At 37.6% G+C, this 22,920-nt stretch overlaps 3 protein-coding genes across 7 annotated transcripts in view; all 3 read right to left on the bottom strand.

The window, feature by feature from the left end:
- LOC122070911 (nodulation receptor kinase-like) overlaps positions 1-22,920 on the bottom strand; it is a gene marked incomplete at its 3' end in the record, with an annotated part of 67,898 nt that overhangs the window by 22,586 nt on the left and 22,392 nt on the right. The window lies entirely within an intron of this gene.
- Positions 5,935-11,329, bottom strand: LOC122070913 ((S)-2-hydroxy-acid oxidase GLO1-like). 5 transcript variants are annotated; one of them, XM_042635156.1, is made up of 13 exons: positions 11,131-11,328; positions 10,943-11,002; positions 9,776-9,946; positions 9,383-9,507; positions 8,426-8,472; positions 7,841-7,918; positions 7,594-7,718; positions 7,328-7,394; positions 7,169-7,231; positions 6,938-7,007; positions 6,733-6,833; positions 6,494-6,598; positions 5,935-6,394 (listed from the first exon to the last, which is right to left on the bottom strand). In XM_042635156.1, exons 3-13 carry the CDS (start codon positions 9,910-9,912, stop codon positions 6,203-6,205), a joined length of 1,110 nt encoding a protein of 369 aa, XP_042491090.1. In that variant the 5' UTR covers positions 9,913-9,946; positions 10,943-11,002; positions 11,131-11,328; the 3' UTR covers positions 5,935-6,202. The 5 variants fall into 5 exon arrangements, with proteins under 5 accessions (XP_042491090.1, XP_042491094.1, XP_042491089.1 ...); XM_042635160.1 differs by lacking the exon at positions 10,943-11,002 and having other exon boundaries at positions 11,131-11,329; XM_042635155.1 differs by lacking the exon at positions 11,131-11,328 and having other exon boundaries at positions 10,943-11,123.
- LOC122070914 (zinc finger BED domain-containing protein RICESLEEPER 2-like) lies at positions 14,520-15,349 on the bottom strand. The gene is made up of 3 exons (XM_042635161.1): positions 15,210-15,349; positions 14,795-15,116; positions 14,520-14,671 (listed from the first exon to the last, which is right to left on the bottom strand). The coding sequence occupies exons 1-3, from the start codon at positions 15,288-15,290 to the stop codon at positions 14,535-14,537; spliced, it is 540 nt and encodes a 179-aa protein (XP_042491095.1). The 5' UTR covers positions 15,291-15,349; the 3' UTR covers positions 14,520-14,534.

Below are 22,920 nucleotides of genomic sequence, written 5' to 3'. Positions count from 1 at the left end.
CAAGTAATTTTTCCTTTTCTTTTCCAGGTTTTTAGCTAGGAAATCGGATCCAACTGGTTTGACTAATAAAACTTCTTTTTTCAAATAAAAAACTTAAAATTAAAATTTTAAACAGATTAAGAACAAGAAACAATAAGCAAAAATGCAAAAAAGGCAAATAAGGAAAAAAATCTAATGCCAAGAAAGGTAAATAGGGAGAGAATTCTGTGAATGTACAGGGATAGTTGAAGTTCGAATATGAATTTGCATTCGTATTGCTAGTCACTGATACCGTATCGGTGATACAGTACGAACATTTTTCCTATTATTAAAAATCATTTCTCTCCACCATACTACTATCTCCATTAGTATTATATTATTTTTTTTTATTCTTAACCATTAGCTAAATATAGTTTAAGGTTAAACCAATCTCAGTATGTGTGTTAGATCGACTTGTGCTTCTAGCAATATCAGTTATCAGTTGCATTATAGGATTTAGATTAGGACATTTATACAAAAATGAAACAATACTAAATTTCGAATGGATTTCCTAAAAAGTTGAGAAAGATTGCCAAGGCCACTCCATTGATTGGAATTGAAATAAGTTGAAGTATGTCTTGAGAACAAAGCCAAACTTCAATTATATTCTAGTTCTTGTCACTGGCATATCATGGTCCAATAAGAAGTCCAACTGCATGAACTTAAACTTGCTTCCTAGAATTTGCATAGCATGTCTTTATAACTTAAATTTCCCCCTGAATAATAACATCAAAAACCCAACCCATCCTGATTTTGGTTGCAATTTGAATTGTCAGTAGTATCAGCACAAATCAAAAGAGGGTAGTTCAAAAATGAGGATCTTTTTTTTTTTTTTTTTGGTAGAAAAGGAGGATCTAGACACCTTCCTAACTAACACTCTGGATCATCTATATTAGAAAAGACATTATTATCAATATCAAAAGAAGGTGAAATTTTTAAACAAGATATCAATTGATTAGCAGTATGGAGAGCAGTAACTGGATTGGAAGCAATTTTTTTGGCTAAAATGATATTTCTATGATCCCAAAAGAAGTAAATGGTTAAAAAAGAAAATACACGAAAACACCATTTAAGCTCGGACAAATTTAAATATAAGTGGCAAAAAAGGTGTTTGACCACTAAGTGGAAAGAGTTGGCATCAATGCAATGAGGACGTAGTTCAATAGGGCTAGCAGCCCAAACCTGTTTTGCAAAAGCACAGGAAATAAAAAGATGGTAAATAGGTTTAGAATCATGGCTACATAGAATGCAAGATTTGTCAATTTTCATCCATTTTCCAAGGGTATCCCTTATCAGAATTCCATATAAAAACGTTCTCCAGAACAACACTTTGAAATTTGGGCAAATGTGTAGTTTACACAGGTAAGTCCACCAACGAGAAGGTAGGGTGTTTAATACTATTAATGAACATGAGGTTTGCTATAAATTAGTAGACGACAGTTATGGAATAGGTACACTCATGACGACAGTTGCAAGAAGAGAGTGGATCACCCCGCTAATAGCTCCAAGGTTTGGTCCTCACCACTCAATAAATAGGGGAACAATACTCAAGAAATGCAGGTCAATACTTCACAGTTCACACTCTTATGTCTATAACTCTTTCATTCCCAAACTCATTTTGTTATTTACTTGAAATCTATCTTAGCCATCAGGGAGTCCTCTTTGATCATCTCCATTACTCTATCTTTTGGCTCCTTGTATAGGTCTTTTCATGCAAATTTTCTTCGCAACTGACTACTCCAATATACCATGCATCCTTTCTGAGGATCATGCTGTGTGGGTTCACAATTAGAAAAAACGAGATCATTTTTCTTGACCATTTATTATACTTTTTTACCTAATTTTGTCAATAATTATTGTTATTATTATTATTTTTTCATTTTTGTGGTGCATCTTCTTTGAAAATCAAAATCAGTTTGCAAAGTTTCAATTCAAATCAATTTCTTTCAATATTTCAGTATGTAATAACGTCTTTAGATTCAAGATGTTGTACATGTACTGCTTGTGAACATCCTAAGCCCATTTTCATTTAATAAAAAATTTGTTAATCTCAGCCTTAGGATTGGGCATAAATGACTCTACATAAATTGGAATTGCTTACATCTAGGGATGTAAACAGATTGAATACAAATCGGATATGGTGGTTCGCATGTGATTAGATCTGGATATTACAGATGTGTCAAAAAAATATAAATGTGAATCAAATTCAGATTTTCAACTATTCGTTTACATCTCTAACTTGTGTAATCTAGACCTTCCTCCCCTAATGAACACAATTTGCTTTCAATCCATCTTTCTAAGTTGTCTTAGATCTTTTCCTCATACTCTAGAACCTGTATAAACTTTAAGAACTCTCAAAATCATTAATGATTATCTGATGGACTAGCTAATTATTTGGGAAAATTACATGATTACCCACTATTGGATTTGTCCTTACATAAATACCCACATTATGTTTTGTTTAACGGATTTATACCCAAAACAGTGCTTTCGTTATCCTTTTGTATGCCAACGAATTGGATATTTTTCCCCTAACAAACTCAATTCACCTCCTACATTCCTCTCTCCTTCATCACTTCACACCTTCCTCCGATGAACCGGAATCAAAATGATGAACGCCAAATCCGAAGGGCATCACCATTCAATACTTCTCTCTCTCTCTCTCTCTCTCTCTCTCTCTCTCTCTCTCTCTCTCTCTCTATATATATATATATATATATATATGCAACACCCGAAATGACCCGTAGTTGGTGTGAATAGAACATCGGAGAAAGCAAATGGGGTTCAATCGAAGGGAAACCAACATTTGTAGCAATGGAAAAAGCGTATCTCTTCACAGAGCCAATGGAGGAAGGGTATTGTCTTGTTGAAAGTTAGAGAATAGCAGAGGCCGCTTAATCAATAGATACGCTGCAATGAAAAAGTAGGTCTTCAATCTGATGAAGAAGACCCTATTCGGAATTCAAACATCAATCAATGCTACTGGAAAACGTAGTTTGGCGAGCATAAAATAGGATGAGTTGTAGAGGATGGTTTGGAACAATTCAAAAATGAAAATGGTGAGATAAAGTGGAGCAATGAGGGAGATTCAAAGGGATGTTCTAGAACTTAACCCTTAAAAGTTCAGAGTAACAAGAATAGAAACCAAGAAATGCAAGATGGAACCTTTCTAGTCTTTTATCAGGGAGAAAGAAATCAAAGAGATTAAACCCAATAACCCGAATACAGAGCCTTTTTATTATGGAATTATAAAAACTCAAATCCACAATTCTTTTTTCTTGCTTGTTCTTAGTTATATTTTTCTTCTGATCTTTCCTCTGTCAAAGAGAAAAGAGGGAAAATTTGACTTGGAGAGAGAGAGAGAGAGAGAGAGAGCATCGCGGATGCTAGGGTGGAGTTATTGTTAATATCAAACTTTCACTCTGCAACCGACTAGAGAATCTTCCTCTCTTCGCGTCCATTATACTTCTGTTTGAAAATCACACTGAACTTCCACTCCATACCTAATTGCCACCCTAAGTCTCTCCAACCAAAATCGAAAAGCCATGGCAATTACCGAGTCCTAAGCAATAGGCACCGGAGCATCCAGTGCTGATTATGCAGCTTTGGCTACAATGTCAGAGATCAATATGGTGATGAATAGCGATGGTTTGTGCTCCCTCTCTCTCTCTCTCTCTACCTTACCCTTTACCTTTGCCACATTTCTCTTTCTCAACTTAGATGCCGATCAACCGGTTCTTCAATAAGCGCTTCATCTCTAGGAACCTCTGCACTCTTAGAGCTTGGGTATGGATTCGCTCTGAAGCTTCGTCATGTTAGGGTTTTGTGACGTTACTACTAGAGGAGATGATGGTATATGCAGAGTTATTCAGCAAAGCCCTTTTCTCTCTTCTGGAAATCCATTGTGCAAACTCTGCTATGCTCACTGGTGTGGTGTGAAGATGGACATCGGACGTTTTAGAACTGATTGGAGGGAGAGATCTAGAAGGAAATCGGAAATTTTATAACCGATTGCATGCCTAACTTGTAGGCATACGATGGAAAGCTTATTGCAAGCACTGTTTTGGGTATTTTTGTAATACCTAAACTCGTTATGTGTAAATTTGTTGAATGAAACACAATGTGGATATTTTTGTAAAAGCAAACACAATAGTGGGTAATCACGTAATTTTCCCTAATTATTTTTCTGGATAATTTGAATTTGGATCCATACCCTTCGATCGGATACAAATATGAATGCCCTTAACAGATACAGATGCGAACAAAATTTGAATTTTCGACTATCTGTTTGCATCCCTACTTTTATCCATCCTTGTATAGACAGTCAATGGTCTTGCTAATCGATGAAGGTATGGAAAAGAAAGAGGTAAAGGACTGTCTAAATGACACCTCTATAGGTGCATTTTAGAATCTATAACCACTTTTTTTTGAACCTGTCTAAAAACTCCCAACTTCAAGGGTAAAAAAGTATTTTCAAACTATTTTAATATTATAGCATCAACTGAATTGGATTGCTTTTAAAGGGATAACAACGTAATTCAAATACTTTTTTGGAACTCTTCCCATCTCCCTGGTCCCAGATCCTTTGCAGCACGGAACGGGGTGCATTGGAAAAAGAATTCCTCTCCAGTTAATTGAGTGTCCAATTAGTGATTAAAGGGCTGAAATGACCTAGGAATCCACATATTGGGATGTGTGTCCCAGGTCCTCCCAGTCCTTGGATCACTAACCGGGTGTCCAATTAATTAAAAAGGAACCAAATCCCAATAGAACCACCATCGTGTTTAAAGAGGGATGGGATGGGTGGTATAGGAACCTTGCAAATTTATAAGAAAAACCCTTTAATAAGCTCCCAAGTTTTTGGTTGTTTTTCGGTATTTTTTTTTGGATAGGTAGGGGAGGGGAAGTTGATAGCAGCCAAGAGGCTCAAACTCGAGACATCCTAATGAGCGTGGCTTTTTTATGCACAAAGCTCACAGCAGTGATAGGCAGTAGTTTTTTGGTATTTTACATATAGGAACTCATGAATTTAACCAATTACATTCGAGCCTACGTTCTCAACTGCTCCTTCAATACATCTACTCCTCATCCAACCTTTTACCAATAAAAAAAAATCCCTCGTCGAACCACTGATGGTTCTAAGAGGTGATTGGCGGCCGCCTCAACTGAGCCATGGCGACCACAATATTATGCTTAAAAGAGAAAATCATGGAATAGATCCTTATACAAGTTAATTCTTTCAGTCGAACGTCTTGGAGTTGTTGATGGTAATAAGAAACGCGTCGGGATCCTCTCCAGCGGCTGAGCTTCCCAGAGAGGCATCCGATGACTGAGAGGACCCAGCTATCCGTTCATGAGAAGCCTTATGATAATAGGAACACATGGAATCTCCCAAGACTACCATGTTTGAGACATTCAAGCTGGACTTGAGGTGGAAAACTTGGGATCATTACATGCAGTTCAGCATTGCCAACTGTAGAACTAAGAATCCATAAAAGTTTTGATTAAGAGGAAAAGGAAGGAGTAAAGAATGAAAATGTCTCCAAGAAATGCTAGTTGCAGAAGCATTGGCAGATATTTGGCAATGGCAATGGTTTCTAGGAAAGATAAGACAGAACTGAAATAATAAGGAACTAACCATTCTCAAAATGAAAGAAAGCAAAATCATATAATAATGGAATTGAAGAAGTACAAATAGTTTTGGGGTCCTTGCTATCTATAAATTTAAAATCTTGAAAATAGGTTGTGCAGAGAGAAGTTTAGAGTTGCCACATAAATTCTCTATGCATATTCTCATGGTGGAGCAAGTGCTGGAGGCTAGATTGGATAAGGGAACAAAAGTACATAAAGCCGCATTCAGGTTTAGGAAATCATGTTGTTATTTGATGTCACCCCATGTTCCTAAAAAGTTTCAGATTTATAACAAAGTCCTTCGAGATAGCCTCGCAGATATATTCTATTATTATTTAGAAAAATATCCTGGGTTGAAAAAAAAATGAATATACAGGGAATGCTAGGATAGCCACTTGAGGAAGTAGCATCCATCATAACTAACTTATATTCTTCAAATTATCTCAAATCCATTGAATCTGAAATTAGCTCTTCCAACAACAGGCAGGCTCTTGATGATGTAAATGGAACCTCACACTTATATGTTGGCCCATCGGTGATATTCAAGGCATCTTTATAACCTTGGGGTAGGGAAAGGACGAGGTTGGTCCCTTTCCGTAACAATATGGTTACGAGTGATCTCCTGGAGTGAACGGCATCCGCTTAATGCCATAGTAAGCTCAAACTCATCGCGAAGCATTTGGAGTACCTTTCTTACACCAGCCTCACCATCAGCAGCCAAAGCGAAGACAACAGGCCTTCCAATCTGAGATTGAAAGCAGGGTCAGGTGGGTGACATTTCCAAGGAAAAAGAGTAATTACCAAGGCCTGTGCCACCTTATTCATGTAGAACTGATCTACTTACAAATATTCCAGAGGCTCCAAGCGCCAATGCTTTGAAGACATCTGTCCCACGCCGGACCCCACCATCCAGGAAAACAGGAACTCGGCCTTGTGCAGCTTTAACAACCTAAATTTTAAAAAACAATCTCAAGTAAATACAAATCTATGTAGTTGTTTCCTATGAGTATTTAGGGGGAGCGGGAGCATATATATTTCCTAGTAATTAAACTACACCAAATCTGTTAAAGAAAGAAAATGCACCTCCTCCAGAGCCATGATAGTGGCAGGGGAATAATCAAGTTGACGTGCTCCATGATTGGACACAATGATACCTGCTGCTCCATTTTGTATGGCTAAAATCGCTGCAAGAACAGCAGATAAAGAGGGTTATCTAGGTTATAATTTCAAGGAGTCATTGACTGCAATCAGAAAATGGTGAGAATAAGTTAAAAGTTCTGTTACTTACTATCCTCTGCAGTTAGTACACCTTTCACTAAAATTGGTAACGAAGTGATTGTCTGAAGCCACTTCACATCCTGGTGAAATGGCAAACAGAAATTTCAGAAGGTTCTTCCAAATCGGAAAACTTATGAACCAGACTAAAATGTCAAATTTGGTAAATAAATAATGAAATTCTCCCACACACCCCCACCCCCTTCAATTAAGATCTTTAACCATCCACTTCCACCACATATACCTTCCAGCTCAAAGATTGATCAACTTGACCAGCAACGTATGAAGCAAGTCCAGAGTCATCTGTCTGCATGACCCCACAAACAGATCATGGATGACACCATAATAGCGAGGGGAAATCATCAATCCAGGTAAAAATTCCTTAAACTATCCAAAAACGCACCTTATCCATCTTGCCAAGGTCCAATCCCTCAAAATTCTTCAATGTCAAGAATGGTGGTAAAGAGAACCTGCAGGACAACACATAGAAAAGAGACCTGATTCCTGGGCATTGGTAAAAGTGACTAATGCACATATAAAGAAACAGGGAAATTTTTTTCACATGTTTGGTTTAAGACCACAAAAACCAACTCTCATAGGCTGGTGCAGTGTCAACACTGCTCAACCTAATCTTTCAAGTTATTTTTGTCTAGCATATTTTATGTGTACCTGTTTTTTATATCAGATTCCCTCCGACCCAGTCTTGGAGTATCAACAGTGAGGGCAATGGCCTTAAAACCAGCCCTTTCAGCTCTTCTTACAAGTTGTGAAACTACATTCCTGTCTTTGTATACCTGAACAATACGCAGAAAAGTACTTGATCAAGACTCATTTACAAAAAATATATGCACCAAAGTAATTCAATCAACAAGAAAAGCATCCAACACAGATCATTAATAAAAGTAATGAAGCTTACATAAAGCTGGAAAAAGCGAATTCCAGGCCCTGTAGAAGCAACCTCGTCAACACTTGAGGTAGCCCATGAGGATAATGTCTGGATGGATCATTCGTAAATAAATCAAATGTGAGTATTCATAGAAGTTATACATCATAAAGGAATCACTTTAAAAATGTTCAGGACTTTTGCATTTCTAACACATCAAAATCTCAGAGCATTGAGGTCAGGTGAGTATTTCAGGAAAGAAGCATGGCAATATAGTACAAATAGAGCATTATTTTTATGCATAATGGTCGGTGTGCTGATAATTCATAATTGTGCATATCATGCTACATATACATGGTACGAAAATCAGCACCATCAGTGAGAGATAAATGAACATGAACATGCCAACATATTGAGGTACAGGAGCAGCTTCATTAGGAAGATTCCAAAACCCCTGATTTTATCTACCTACAGTATGCAGAAGGTAATTTTAAATTCAATCATCAATACAGTAGAAACATGTTTGCAGCAGTATCCATGGCAGTGGAAACTGTGAACGAGCTTAAATAACAAAATAATCTTCAAGAAAAAAAAGGCAAGAAAAGATCATAAGCAAACCATAATTGTGCCAGCTGTTGATGCTGCTCTTGCTGTTGCATACTCTCCTGCATGAGAAAACCTTTGGTTCAGTCACATAATTCATGTTTTTCTTCTTTCCTAGGGTTCAAAACTCAATCAATTATTCTTATACCTCCTTTTGTTCATATCTAATCAATTAGGTTAAGGCTTGGCAAAGTAATGGAGTCAACAAGTCAAAAAAGTATAGAGAAAATGTATAATGTACTTCCAAAGTTCAAGAAGTCAAGGAAGCACTCAGAATATTTTTAATGAGTGGTCAAAGTGTCAATCTAATCCAATTTTAGAATCTAACAGTGCATTTCATTTACAATGTTTTTATTTTTGCTGGGGGGGGGGGTTGGAGGGAAATAGTGTTTATGATAGTGATTTAGATTCACAATGCATTTGCCTACTCAAATTCGTTTATCTGGTTTTCAACAAATTATATTCAGCAAATGCATTGATGAATCATTTACCTTCATCCAAATTTATAATAGATAACTTTCATAATCAACATGGCACTAAATTTAGGTTAGATTGCATTTGAGTGAATTTCTTCAAAACCAGGAAAGAGAAAAGAAATCCTCACATTCTCAAAAATTTTAGAAATTCAATCACAAACTCAGCATATCAATCTAACAGTGGAAACACCATATTTCTAGTACTCAAACGAGTTTCAAGTCAACTTAAGCTGAGCACGTCTTGAAAACAGCTCCAATTACAAAACCAAGTAAGGCCCCCAGGCACTATCCCAAGCAAACCAAGATCCAGTTGACTGGATGGATAATTCCACATAAACAAATAAAATAAAATAAATTAAAACAATGATTCAGTCAAGTAACAGACCTAGGTTCAAGTGAAATGGAAATAGGTATTCTTCATGTTTCATTAACTATAAATAATTCCTCCTTTGCCCAAACTTGATTAGAGCACAAGCTTAAGGAAACAGGGCAGTACCTTCAGGATGTGCCATTTTTTGCATGGCAGTTGGAGCAATCATAATGGGCATTGATATTTTGAAGCCCAAGACAGTAGTGGTCAGGTCTATCTTGCTCACATCAATAAGAATACGAGGTCGAAACCTATTTTTCAATAAAAGGAACAATTAAAAAGGAGCACATCAGCTCAAGAAATCATTGTTGTTAAAAAGAGCAGATACTAAGAAGAAAGAAGAAAGAAGAAAGCAGATCTGTTTACAAACAAGAACACGAATCATCAGAAAAGAAAAGGCAAACCACGAACAAAATGAACTTCCAGAAGCAATAAACATCCATTATAAAAAGATAAAATAAGACAGTAACCAATAATATGTAGGTACAAAAACAATCATCAAGTTCTTGGAGAACTTACAGAATCCTGGAGAATGCATTTCTGTTCTCCCGAAGAGTCCACTGGTCCTCTGCACCTGATGAGTAGTAGTCATAAACCATCTTTGGCAACTTCGCCTTTGCAATGGCCTCATACTCGGAAACATTGGTTATCTCCATCTTTACGGTCAACAATTTATGCTTTCCTTAATATCTAAATTCAATAGCAGATGCAAAAAAATTCAGATCATATTGTGCCCGCAAACATGATAAACCAAAAACAGAATATTATCCTGTGACAGATTCTGCCAAAACCTACAAGTTCGAAAATCTAAAACCTGATCAACAGTCCCAGATAAAATTCATTTTGACTTCAAAGAACGGAAACAGAAACAAATATCTGTTTCAAGACACTAACTGATAACACATACAAAGAATGGAAGAAATAGCAATATCAAGCCCATGCCAAGAGAATAGAAATATAATCTCATATTAAAGTCTTAGACCCCCAAGAAATTAGTAGCAATACATAATCCCAAAACTAAATAGAGTATTCAAACCACGGGAAACATTTAGAGAACAGCATATGACCTCGTATTAACATCCGATTCTGACAAGATTCATATGAAAAAGATATAAAAAACATGAGACCCAAGTCAAATAAAGCCCATAAGATGACATTTAAATCTAGTCATTCTCCAGCAGGGGATCAAGAAAAACAGTGAAGGTTCAATGATTGTCTAATGCCAGAGCTCACTAGAAAAGACAGAAAACCAAAACACTAATCTAGATCAAAATTCTGCGGATGCCCATTAGAAAAATCAGATAGAAAATACTCGAGAGGATTATGAAAACAGAGAGCCTGAAATACGGTTGTGCTAGAAGCCATCATAAGACTCCCAAGAAAAAGGAAAAGTATCATTAAGACTCAAATATGCTCCCATTCATCAGCCAATATAGAAGAATCAATAAATTTTGAGAGAAAAATTTTAAAGACCCACTTGCGAAAAGCAACTGAGATCAAATTCAGATAAACTCTACATGCAAAAACATCAAAGAGCAGGTCAAGCCATCGACAATTGAAATCTAATCAAGCCCATGTCTTTGGAGCAGAGACAATCTCAAGCATTCATCCCCAATACAATTTTTGACGACACCCACATGGGAAAAATCACAAACAGATGCAGAACTATAGAGAGAGGAATACTACCTTGGGTTCCTTTGCTTAAGCAGGGGATTGCATGAGAGGAAACCAGTTGGGTTCTCGTGACTGTGAGTGAGTGAACAGAAGAAATGGACTAAATACAAAGTAAATGTGATGGGAGAAACTAAAAAAATAGAAACGTCATATGATAGACAAATTGGATAGGGACTGATGGACTGTTAAGAGGGGCTTACAGTTTTTTTGGATCAGTTTTGAAGGTGAGAACTTGGAACCGTATCTTCAGTATTTCAACGCACAATCTCTCTCTCTCTCTCTGTGGGGTGGCCAAGCCGAAGGCCAAGTCTTATCTGGGCACGGGAGAAAAAAAGGTACGAATCATGAGCAAAATTCATGAATTTGTAACTGAGAATCATCGTGGAAGCCAGGACGATGACGCTGCCAGATCAGACTTGCCTCAGATAGTTTTTGTCCTTAGAAAATGAACTTATATTAAGGAAGAACCTCCAAAACAGTTTAGATAGAGACAGATGATGCCTCCCTGAGTTGGCGGGGTTCGGAGAACTGATCCCATGGTGCAATCTCGTGTAGGACTGTCGATTCTTGACCATTGTTACTTAAAACGGAACGGCAAAAAAACAGAAACGTATGGTACAGGTTTTAAACAGATAAAAACGATGAACGATACGATAAAAAAAAGAGGAATGGTAAATGGACGAAAACGAATGGTACGAGCATTAAACATGTAGTTTTTAAAAAAACGGTAGTATACTCATGCAATTTGAGAGATTATTACCTGTATACATGCATCTAATATTTCAAAAGCTCTAAGAGTCCCAAGATAAAATAGCCCAATGGGCTACAAGAAAATGAGATGTTGCTAGCTTTAGCTTCTCTTTACTCATTGCGCTATAAGAAGATGAGATTTTTTTCCTATAAATAGTATGGAAGTTAAAAACCAAAAACCAAGTACCATATTGTCTTCACTCTTCACTTTTACCAATAGTTTTTTTTTTTTTTATATTAATTAATTTTTTTTATTAATTAATTAAATTTTTAATAAAATTCCTATTTTACCCTTAAAAAACGGATACGCATTTAAAACGACCGTTTAAAACGCGTTTAAAACGGATTCTTTTGCCGTTTCTGTTTTTTTTCCGTATTGTATAATAACATGCGGGAACACGCGTTTTAACTAATAGTGTTCCTGACCAGTTTTTCTATGAGGAATGGACCCCACATCATAGAAAAGGGATGTCCGGATCCTATCCAACCACTGAGAAGGCCAATAAGACATTGGACGGAAGCGATACAGGCTCGTGTTAACAACTGTCTAGTGCAATTGGTAGGTTGTTGTGTGCAAAAAACCTAAGGGTGTTAATTGGTTCGGTTTCGGTTTAAACTGTGCGGATCGGTTTGGTTCACATTTATTTGACTAAAACCATAACCGCACCATTTACTAAATGGTTCCACTTTCTGAAACTGTGACCGTTCAGTAAACGGCTTCGGTTTCCACGGTTTCTAAATGGTGTCGATTTCATGATTTTAAACGGTTTCGATTTCGGTTTATTCCATACGGTTTGTAAAACGATTCACAATCGATTTGTTATAACTTGCAACCATCTCTAAACTGAAAATCATAAGCTTATCAAAAAATAGTTGGCAACCACAAATAAGAGATTCTATATTAACGATGGAATATCTTAATTTGATAATCTAGTGCTATTTCTTTGCATGGTCCTTCTCAAACATTTAAAACTAATATCATACAACATCCAAATCCATCCTTCTATAGCATAAAATATTAAAATGACAGGTGGTTCAGCCAAAACACCCCATCTATGATAACGTAATAATATAGTAGCATATATGGATTACAAGTTCATGATCTAAAGCCTAAACTTGAACTGAATTGCAATAAATCATAGCAAAGCAAGATGGACACTTAATTTAATTGTTAATTGTTATACGGATTACTTCCCCATCTTTATTTAATTGGTATACGGATTAATCGGATCGGTTTAAACAGTTTAAACGGTTGCAATTCGGTTTGAAACCAACGGATTCCACGGTTAAAATCGACTCGACCTGACCCATTTAGCTAATCGGCCTGAAACTTGAAACCATAACCGCACCATTTACTAAACGATTTTGCGATTTTGGTGTAAACGGATCGATTCGGTTTCGGTAAACGATTTCGGTTATAAATTCACATCCTTAAAAAAACCCATGTTCACTAGGGGTCTCAAGTTCGAGTCTTCTGGCTGTTACTTACTTCCCTCCCTACCTATAAAAAAAAAAAGATACAGGCTCATTTGTTAGGGTGTATGTCTAAGTCCTCTCAACTTCCAAATGTTTCACTAGGCAGCTTAGTGGTTGGAGAGGATTTGGATCCATGTAAGGGGTGGCTCTCATCATAGAAGTGTATAGTTTAAAGGAAAATTTACAGCAGCACCCCTTAGAGAATGCCACTATTAGAGAGATACCCCCTATATAATACCAAATTATGCTCACACCCCCTGTCATCAATTTCTATTATATTATCTTAAGTGCTGACTTCATCTAATTTATCTTTTGTTAAATACCAAAATACCCTCACAAAATATTAACTATCTAATATATCGTTCTCTCAACCCCTAACCCCATCACAGTAGGGGTGTCAATCGGTCGGGCCGATCCGGTTTCGGTCAGGCTTAATCGGGCTTGAAGACTTTTAAAGATTGCACCGTGTCCGCCCATTTACTAATCGGGCTTAGTTAGTGAGGGCATGGTACACTTTATATTCGGTCGGTCGATCTCGGGCTATTAAAATCGAGGCTTAATCGGGTTTTAGTCGGGCCTTAACCGGGCCACGGACATGTTTAATGTTAAACGGGCGTAACCGATTTTTAAACGGGCCTTCTTTAATTGTTGAGTTTAATTGTATTACTTCTTTAAATAGAGAGGAATCTACTCTCTTCCAAGTCACATATTTAAAAACATCACAAAAAATCCAACGCATTGATCCAACATCCTCATAATTAAATTATTTAGAAACATCATAAAAAAAACTAAATCCTTATCCTGTCCAAGTATCCCACAATTAAAATATTTAGAATCATAAAAAGTCCTAAATCCTTATCCAAGCATCCCACAATTAATATATTTAGAGGAATCTACTCTCTTCCAAGTCACATATTTAAAAACATCACAAAAAATCCAAAGCATTGATCCAACATCCTCATAATTAAATTATTTAGAAACATCATAAAAAATCCTAAATCCTTATCCTGTCCAAGCATCCCACAATTAAAATATTTAGAATCATAACAAGTCCTAAATCCTTGTCCAAGCATCTCATAATTAAAATATTTAGAATCATAAAAAGTCCTAAATTCTTATCCAAGCATCCCGCAATTAACATATTTAGAAATATCACAAAAAATCTTAAATCCGTATCCAAACATCCCCAAAGTTAAATATTTAGTTACATGACTCAAAATTATCCTGATTTCGTCCAATCTGGAGTGCTTCAACATCAATCCCACGTAATAGAAAATAGATGAAGCATAAACATTAGTAAATGTAAAGATAAAAGATAGCGAATATGTCATAATCAAAGAACAAGAATGATATTACTCATGGAATTTCACCTAACAGACTAAACATGAGCTGCAGTAGAGGCATTAGAAGATCTTTGTGTAGGTTCTACTGTAATATTAGTATCACCACTCACATCCAAAGACAACACATTCCCCAAAGCATTAGCCAAATCATTGGCATCATCAACCGGTTCAGCTTTAAAAGTGTACAAAATGAAGAAGAGGACATGTAAGATATTAAGATTATGACAAAAAAAATGCGACGAAGCAACATTTGTTTAACAGATGAAAAATGTATATTTACATAGTTTGAAATTACCTCTAAAGTCTACTCCGAACATCCAATCTTGAAGGCAAATCAACGCTTCAGCATTTGTAGGCAATAGCTTACTTCTGTATTTGTCAATAACTCTACCTCCAGCACTAAAAGCTGATTCAGAAGCAACAGTTAATACCGGAATAGCCAACACATCCCGTGCCATCCGAGAAAGATCACGATACTTTGATCCTTGTGACTTCCAAAAGGCCAATACATCATAATGCTTGATCGGATCTTTAATCCTTGGCTCTTCTAGATATAAATCTAATTCGGATTTATCTTGTATTACAGTAGTAGTAGAACTCTCATACATAGATAGCTCCTACAAAACAAAATAATCAAAATGAATAATGTAATATATTGAATTAAAATATATGTTTTAAACAACCAAAAAAAAAAACATAATGATTTATACCTCCCAATCTAAAACATCTCCAACTGTATTGTCCTCAATAGCATGTGATTGAAATCCCCTCTCTTCCTCAGTTATCTCCATGCACCGGTACTCTTCAAAGAGTCGTGCTAAGGTCGATTTCACAAGGTTAAACTTTTCCATTGCTCTTGAATCCAAACTGTATATCTTCTCAAAAGCATACCTAACAAAGATTAGCTTGTAACGAGGATCAAATACAACAGCAATAGCTAAAATGATGCTATATGAGTCCCAATACTTATCAAACTTCTTTTTCATTTCTTGTGCCATCTTTTTCACATAGTCTTCTCCTTGATTTATCGTTTTCAACAAAGACAAATGTATTTTCCATACATTATGAAAATACAAATTTGCTGTTGGGTACTTTGACCCAGACAATAATTCAGTAATGTCATTAAAAGGCTTCAAAAAGGAACATAAGTGTTCAATCTTTTTCCAATCCTCATTGCTTGGACACACTTTAAAATTTTTATCCACCAACTCTAGTTGTTGAAATGCAGTCTGATAGACAATGGCAGAATCAAGCATGTGATAAGTCGAGTTCCACCTTGTGGAAACATCTCCATGCAACCCTTTCTGACTTGGTATATCCAATTGTTTGCAGCATTCAAGAAACTTTACTTTCCTTGCTTGAGATGCCTTCACATATGCTACACTCGATCGAACAAAATGTACAGATTCATCAATGCACTTCAAACCATCTTGTACAATTAGGTTCAATATATGAGCACAACATCTGTTGTGAAAAAACTCACCACTACACAACAATGCCTTCTTTAATACCAAACTTTTTTTCAAGTGCTCAATAAAACAAAGATTAGCACCGGCATTATCTAATGTAATAGAGAACAATTTCTTCTCTATGCCCCAATCCAACAACATATTTGAAGCAATTTCACATATATTAGCTCCTGTGTGTGGGGGTGGCATGATGCAAAATTTCAATAATTTTTTATGTAGTACCCATTCTGTGTCAATATAATGACAAGTGAGAGAAATATAGGAGTCAGTGGTTACAGAAGTCCACAAATCAGTAGTCAATGACATTCTACCATTGAAGGAACTCAAAAAATCCTTTATCCTCTTGCTTTCTCTAGTATGGAACTTCAAAATATCAGCCATTTGGGTATTCCTACTAATAGGACTAAATTGTGGGTAAAGATAAGAAATCAAAGCCCTAAACTCTTCATACTCGACGAATACCAAGGGCAACTCATGTCTGACAATAAGTGTGGTAATCATATCTCGAACTACATCTGCGTCAATCCTCTTAGTTTTTAGTGCCACATTCTCATCACCTCCACCCAATAACATTTGAGCAACATCATTATTTTTACGCTTGAGGCAAGACTTAAGATGTCTCCTCAAACTACCAGTGCCATTGATAGATGAGTCAGCCAGGTATATATTCCCACAAGCCTTGCATTTTGCTCTCTGTCTTCCATCGGGATTTTTGTCTTTAGGGATATTAATAAACTCTTTCCAAACTATGGAAGTTTTTTTCCTATTTCTTGGTAAAGTACTAACTGTAGCTAATGAAAAAACTGGCCCAGTATTATGATCAGATGCAGTTCTTGAACTAGACGGACTAAAACCATTCCCTCTGTTTATTTCATTAACAGACATCTGAACTTCTTGATCTTTTTGATTTGACATTATGCAATTCAACTGAATAAAACAACAATAGAATGCAAAATAATAAATATAAATTGAATCTTCCTCAAAATAAAACAATATTGTTCAAATTCTTGTTAATAAGACTTAACATTTATTCAGTAAAAAATAAATCACCACTAATTTAAGGTCTTGCATCGTTTCAACTCATTTAGGCAATAGATATCATAATCTAAGGCATGGATATATTTACAATCGAAATGCCAAAAAATTATTATGTAATCAGTGAAACATGCTTTCTACATGAATTATCAGTAAATAAAATTTCATACACATCAAGTGGAGCAAATAATGTCAAAGAAATGGTTAGTAACTCAATATTAATCCCAACAAGTACATGATGACATCATTAAATTCCTCAAAGGGGATGCTCCTTGAGGGAATTAAATGAAAATAAAAGAGAACCATATTTTAAAATTCAACCAAATATCTATTCAAAATCGATACTAACCCACATAGCATCTACAAATATTAGACTCTCAAACTCACAACAAACAAATGAGAAACCAACAAAGGGAAGATCAACCGAAAACATTGATCCATCAAAAGTGAATTAGGAAGTGATGTACGGATTTTATTTTCATGAACATAAACACGGTCTGGAATTTATTTGATAAATTCATCAAGAAGAAACAATAATGGAGCTCATAAAGCATAGCATGGATTCTTGTCATGAACAAAGAAAAGCATAAATAAAATTTCAGGTAATGGATTCATCAGGTAGACCTGATATACTATGTCATATACATCCAAATCAGAAGTCATATAAACATCCAACCACGGAACCACCGCAACTCTAAAGTCTAAACCATAGTGAAACCATTCAAAACAGATTTCTAGATCAAGGAAAAAAGAAATATATGCACTGATCATGCGATTAACAATTATAGAATTCTAGGAATGGCCTACTTAAGCCAAACATAACCACCTAATTAGAAGCATAACTTAGGCCCAGGTTTACCGAGCAAGAAAATAGATCAACGTTGGACAGGCATCCAGTTCCCATGGAGAGCGAGAGACAGACAGACAGACAGATTTAAATGCTTGTGTTTAGAATGTTTAGATTTTCCTTCATTAGCCAATGAGTGTCAACAATAGATGGTGGATTTCATATACCTTAAAATCAATAACAAGAACAAGAAAAAGCTATTGCGGATGATCACAATGCTACGCATCAATAGAATTCTACAAGAAAATTTTAAAGAATAGAAAAAACAAACGAGTGAATAGGAAAAGTAACTAATAGCTTTGTCTCTGTCATTGACGTGTGAGAACCTGCTCCTCCAAGAAGGATCAAGGATGTACCACTACCTGCGAGAAAGTAAAAACACCTTGAGCAGAGAAAATGCATAGAAACAGTGAAAATCAGAGAGAAAGAGTAGGTTCCACATAAAACAATCCATATGTAGTGAGGAGAACAAAAAACATCAAAAAGGGGGAAAAAGTCTCATTGACAGAGAAAAATCTCAGAGCGAAAGAGGAGAGAGATCCAAAGAAATGTCTCCCTAAATAAAAAACAGTTACTCGAGAAAGCAGAGGAAGGATAAGCAATACACACAAATCATCCATAGCGACTGCTTGACTGATTCAAAGTTATATTTACATGAAGCTCAAAACAAGAAGCTCACAAATGATCCGGAATCAAGAGAAATACCATGTAACTTCAAGCACAAAAACAAAGAGGTAGAGTCCAAACCTGTGCTCGTCCTTGATTAAAAAATTCCTCTTGCTATGAACAGAATTTGAACCCAACTTCTCCCCCCCCCCTTCTACTGAAACCCACCGAGAGCAACAAGGATGGGAGTTGATCTTCAAGTCTTGTCTCTATTGGAGCTTGATCGATTAAATTCAAGAATATGTACAAAAAATCCAGATGGCTTAAGAGCAATCTCAGCTTCAGTTACTTGAATTCAGTGAGTACGAACTCACCATCGCAATCAAGGATGAATGTTTGGACAGAATTGATGAGTTCCTCTGCGTTCTTGAGAGGGAGAGGCTGAGCCGAAGCCCGGATCGTGAGATTGGAAGCTCGGGACACCTGCATTCTAGAGTTCCATTTAATGGGATTAGAAAGGTAATATATCTTCTTTTTTTTCCCCAGAAAGCGAGAACGGACAGACACAGAGAAACAAAGGGAATGGCGAATCGACGACGACGCAGGGCACAGCGGCGGCCGTGGCAGTGTTAAACGAAGAGAAAGGTACTAGGGTTTTTGGTTTTTTTCTTTTTAACTCTTTCATATGGGGGTAAAATAGGTATCTTACAACCGGACCGGGCCAGGCCGGTGCAAAATAGACCGATCTTGGTCGGGTATTAATTGGTCGGTCTCGGTCGGGTGCCCGACAGTCCAAGTATCAGGACTGAGACCGACCGTTTATAAACGGGCCGGGCTCAAGCCTGACACGTTTAATAAATAGGTCGGGTCGGGCCAGGATTTAAACGGTCGGTTCTGTCGGGTCGGGCCACGAATTGACACCCCTACCATCACATACCCTCATACCCTGCATCGTCATCCCCAAACCATGAAAATCTATAAAAATGAGTTCTGATGCCCTAGGTCGTTCTCCCCTGAGCTCTTCCGTCTCCTTTCTTGTCTCCTCGACACGAATATGGAGACCAGCATCACAATTCCTAACATAATGGAGAATCAATGGTTCAAGCACAGTCGTCGGTTGCACATATCCCTTGGCCGGTAGCGTCAAAGTAGCCGATGATGGTGCTCTTCTTAGACACTTGGCCTGACCCACAGTTGCGCTCTTGTCACACAATTGATAGGTTGATTGCTATCTGATTAGTTGTCCTATGAACAACTGAACATGAAACTTTGTAGGAAGCTCTGGAGCCATAAACTTGCCTCACTTAGAAGACAAGAATGGTATCGTTGGCAAGAACTAGAGAGAGCCCAACCAAGCATTCACGAGGACAAGTGCTCCTCTGCTATTGGCCTGTCATAATTCAGGAAATAATGTCCCTCAAGAGGCTCAGATCTTGGAAAAACAAGGATCCAAATGGAGAAACAGAAACCAAAGTAGAAATATCTCCACTCTAGGTGTCACATTCTTTACCCTCTTGGTGTTTCCTTCTCTCCACGCGAGTAGGGCTCTTGTTCTGAAATTTTGATCTTTTTGTTCATCTATGCCTCAATATTATCCAACAAAGGCAGTTGAATGGAAATTCCAACTAGGCTTAGATGTCGTTGTGTTGTTCTGTCTCAGTTGCCTTTTGCTTGAAGGAGATTCTACTTGCAATCGATTGGCATTTGGAATCCTAACCTCTTCTGATCTGCTTGTCAAGAGTAAATTCTCACTATTTTGTGCACTCCTAATCTCGCTAATCGTTGAAGAAGATTTACATCTCACTCCCTCACCCTTCCATATAGAGTATATCTCTCTAATAGTGGTATTCTCTAGGGTGTGGCACTGTAAATTACCCTCGTGTAAATTGGATTGATTAGTCAAATCAGCTGGATTGAATTGGTATCTATTAAAACCAATCTAATACCAATCCAGTGATAATATATAAATGTAATATGGTTCAAAACATCAAAAAAAATTTTTAAAGGAATGTAAATATCAATACCAATGCAATCTGGATCAATATTAAAACATTATTCCAAGGGCTAACGAGGTAAATTGCTTGTGTGATTGATATCACACAGAGAGGAAGTGGGACATGTTATAGGATTGGCGTTCCTTTACACTCTAGCATGGGCTATTTGCTCGGAGGTTCTATACTATCTCCAGGAGCAGAGAATCCCAACACATGGGTGCATGTCTTCAGATCACTCCAACCGTGGGATGATTCTCTGGATTACCCAATTCTTTGAGAGGATATTTTCCCCTCACCCAGTTCTCTCCGTGATAAAGGAGACGAACTAATCAATTTAGCTGGTTTGACTAATAAAACTATTTAAAGAAAAAAAAAGATTAAAGATAAAAATTTAAACTAGTAAAAACTAGAAATAACAAGCAAGAAATGCCAAGAAAGGTAAATAGGGGAAAAGTTTGAGCACGCTTCCACCTCCTTTGGAAAGGACGACCCTACCCTTCTTCATTCCATGAAATTAGGTGGCCATTAAGGAATGTGTTCTTATGTGAACAATATAAATACCTTTTGCCATGAAATTATTCAACCCTCGTTGGCTGATGTGGCCAACTGATTACCTCTAGTGGTGGTTATCAAAATCACTACATAACTTCTCTTAATGGTAGGAAAATCACGATGGCTAAGTTCAAAATAGGGTTATGGTTTCATAGAGATAATCACAAAACCGACGATTAAGTGTGTGACTTGAGTGAGAGAGAGAGAGAGATCACCCTCATAATAGTTTATGTGGGGTATGCAAATCACATTTTATATTATTTAGTTGGGTTGTTTAGCTTTCTTTTCTGCCTAATATATATATATATATATATGCATCATCGAAAGAGTAAAAGATATGGGAGAGGGATAGGTATGCTAGCACAGTACTTTGGAATTAGGTATGCTAGCGAATAGTGGCCGTCAGATGAAAGATAAAAGATCTCATCCGTTTGTAATTTTTGTCATATAAAACTTGCTCAATACTGCCGCTCCACGGTCTTCTTTCCCCTTTTCCTCACCAGCTCCGACTCCGGCAGCAGCTGCACTCTCTTTTTTTTTTTTTTTTTTTGGTTTTTTCTGTTACTCCCTCTCTCCCTCGACCAGGTTGAGCTCAGTTCTCTTCTTCTTCTTCTTCTTCTTTTTTCTGGTTTTTATTGTTCCTCTCTCTCTCCCCCTCCCTCTAAGCTTTCTTCGACCTCAGCAACGGCTGCGACAGTGGTTCCTCTCTCTCTCCCCCTCCCTCTGAGCTTTCTTCGACCTTGGCAGCGGCTACGGCTGCGGCAGATCCCTGTTCCTTTGGCCCTTTGGTGAGAGAAGCGAAAGAGAGAGAGAAAGAGCACCGAACAAGTCGACAACGACAGCGTTCGGTGTGAGTTTTAGCACCGAACAGGCCCAGGTTGAGCTCAGTTCTCTTCTTCTTCTTCTTCTTTTTCTGGTTTTTGCTGTTCCTCTCTCTCTCCCCCTCCCTCTGAGCTTTCTTCAACCTCGGCAGTGGTAGCGGCAGTGGTAGCGGCAGCGGCTGCGGTCCATCAACAGCGGCAGTGCCAACTACTTTGCTTTCTCCGACTGGATCTGGTGAATGAATGATTTTTTTCGGTGAGGAGAGAGAGAGAGAGAGAGAGAGAGTAAAGGTGTTGCAACCGTGCATTGAAAATTTGTTTATCTTCTCTCCATCCAACGGTTCAATTCATGTTGATCAAATCCTATGGTCAAAATGTCGCTAGCATTCCTAATTCCTAGGTACTACGCTAGCATACCTGTCCTTTTCCCAAAAGGTGGTATATATTAAGATAGGGAAAAGGACAGGTATGCTAGCGTAGTACCTAGGAATTAGGAATGCTAGCGGCATTTTGATCGTAGGATTTGATCAACATGAATTGAACCGTTGGATGGAGAGAAGATAAACAAATTTTCAATGCACGGTTGCAACACCTTTACTCTCTCTCTCTCTCTCTCCTCATTGAAAAAAATCATTCATTCACCGGATCCAGCCAGAGAAAGCAAAGTAGTTGGTACCGCCGCTGTTAATGGACCGTAGCCGTTGCCGAGGTCGAAGAAAGCTCAGAGGGAGGGGGAGAGAGAGAGAGGAACAGCAAAAACCAGAAAAAAGAAGAAGAAGAAGAGAACTGAGCTCAACCTGGGCCTGTTCGGTGTTGAAACTCACACCGAACACTGCCGCTGCCAACTTGTTCGGTGCTCTTTCTCTCTCTTTCGCTTCTCTCACCAAAGGGCCAAAGGAACGGGGATCTGCCACAGCTGTAACCGCTGCCGAGGTCGAAGAAAGCTCAGAGGGAGGGGGAGAGAGAGAGGAACCGCAGTCGCTACCGCTGCTGAGGTCGAAGAAAGCTCAGAGGGAGGGGGAGAGAGAGGAACCGCAGCCGTTGCCGAGGTCGAAGAAAGCTCAGACGGAGGGGGAGAGAGAGAGGAACAGTAAAAA

Source organism: Macadamia integrifolia, unplaced genomic scaffold (assembly GCF_013358625.1).
Source record: "Macadamia integrifolia cultivar HAES 741 unplaced genomic scaffold, SCU_Mint_v3 scaffold_155A, whole genome shotgun sequence".
Taxonomy (NCBI): domain Eukaryota; kingdom Viridiplantae; phylum Streptophyta; class Magnoliopsida; order Proteales; family Proteaceae; genus Macadamia; species Macadamia integrifolia.
The sequence above is the reverse complement of the archived record's forward strand: the minus strand, read 5'-3'. Positions and strand labels throughout refer to the sequence as shown.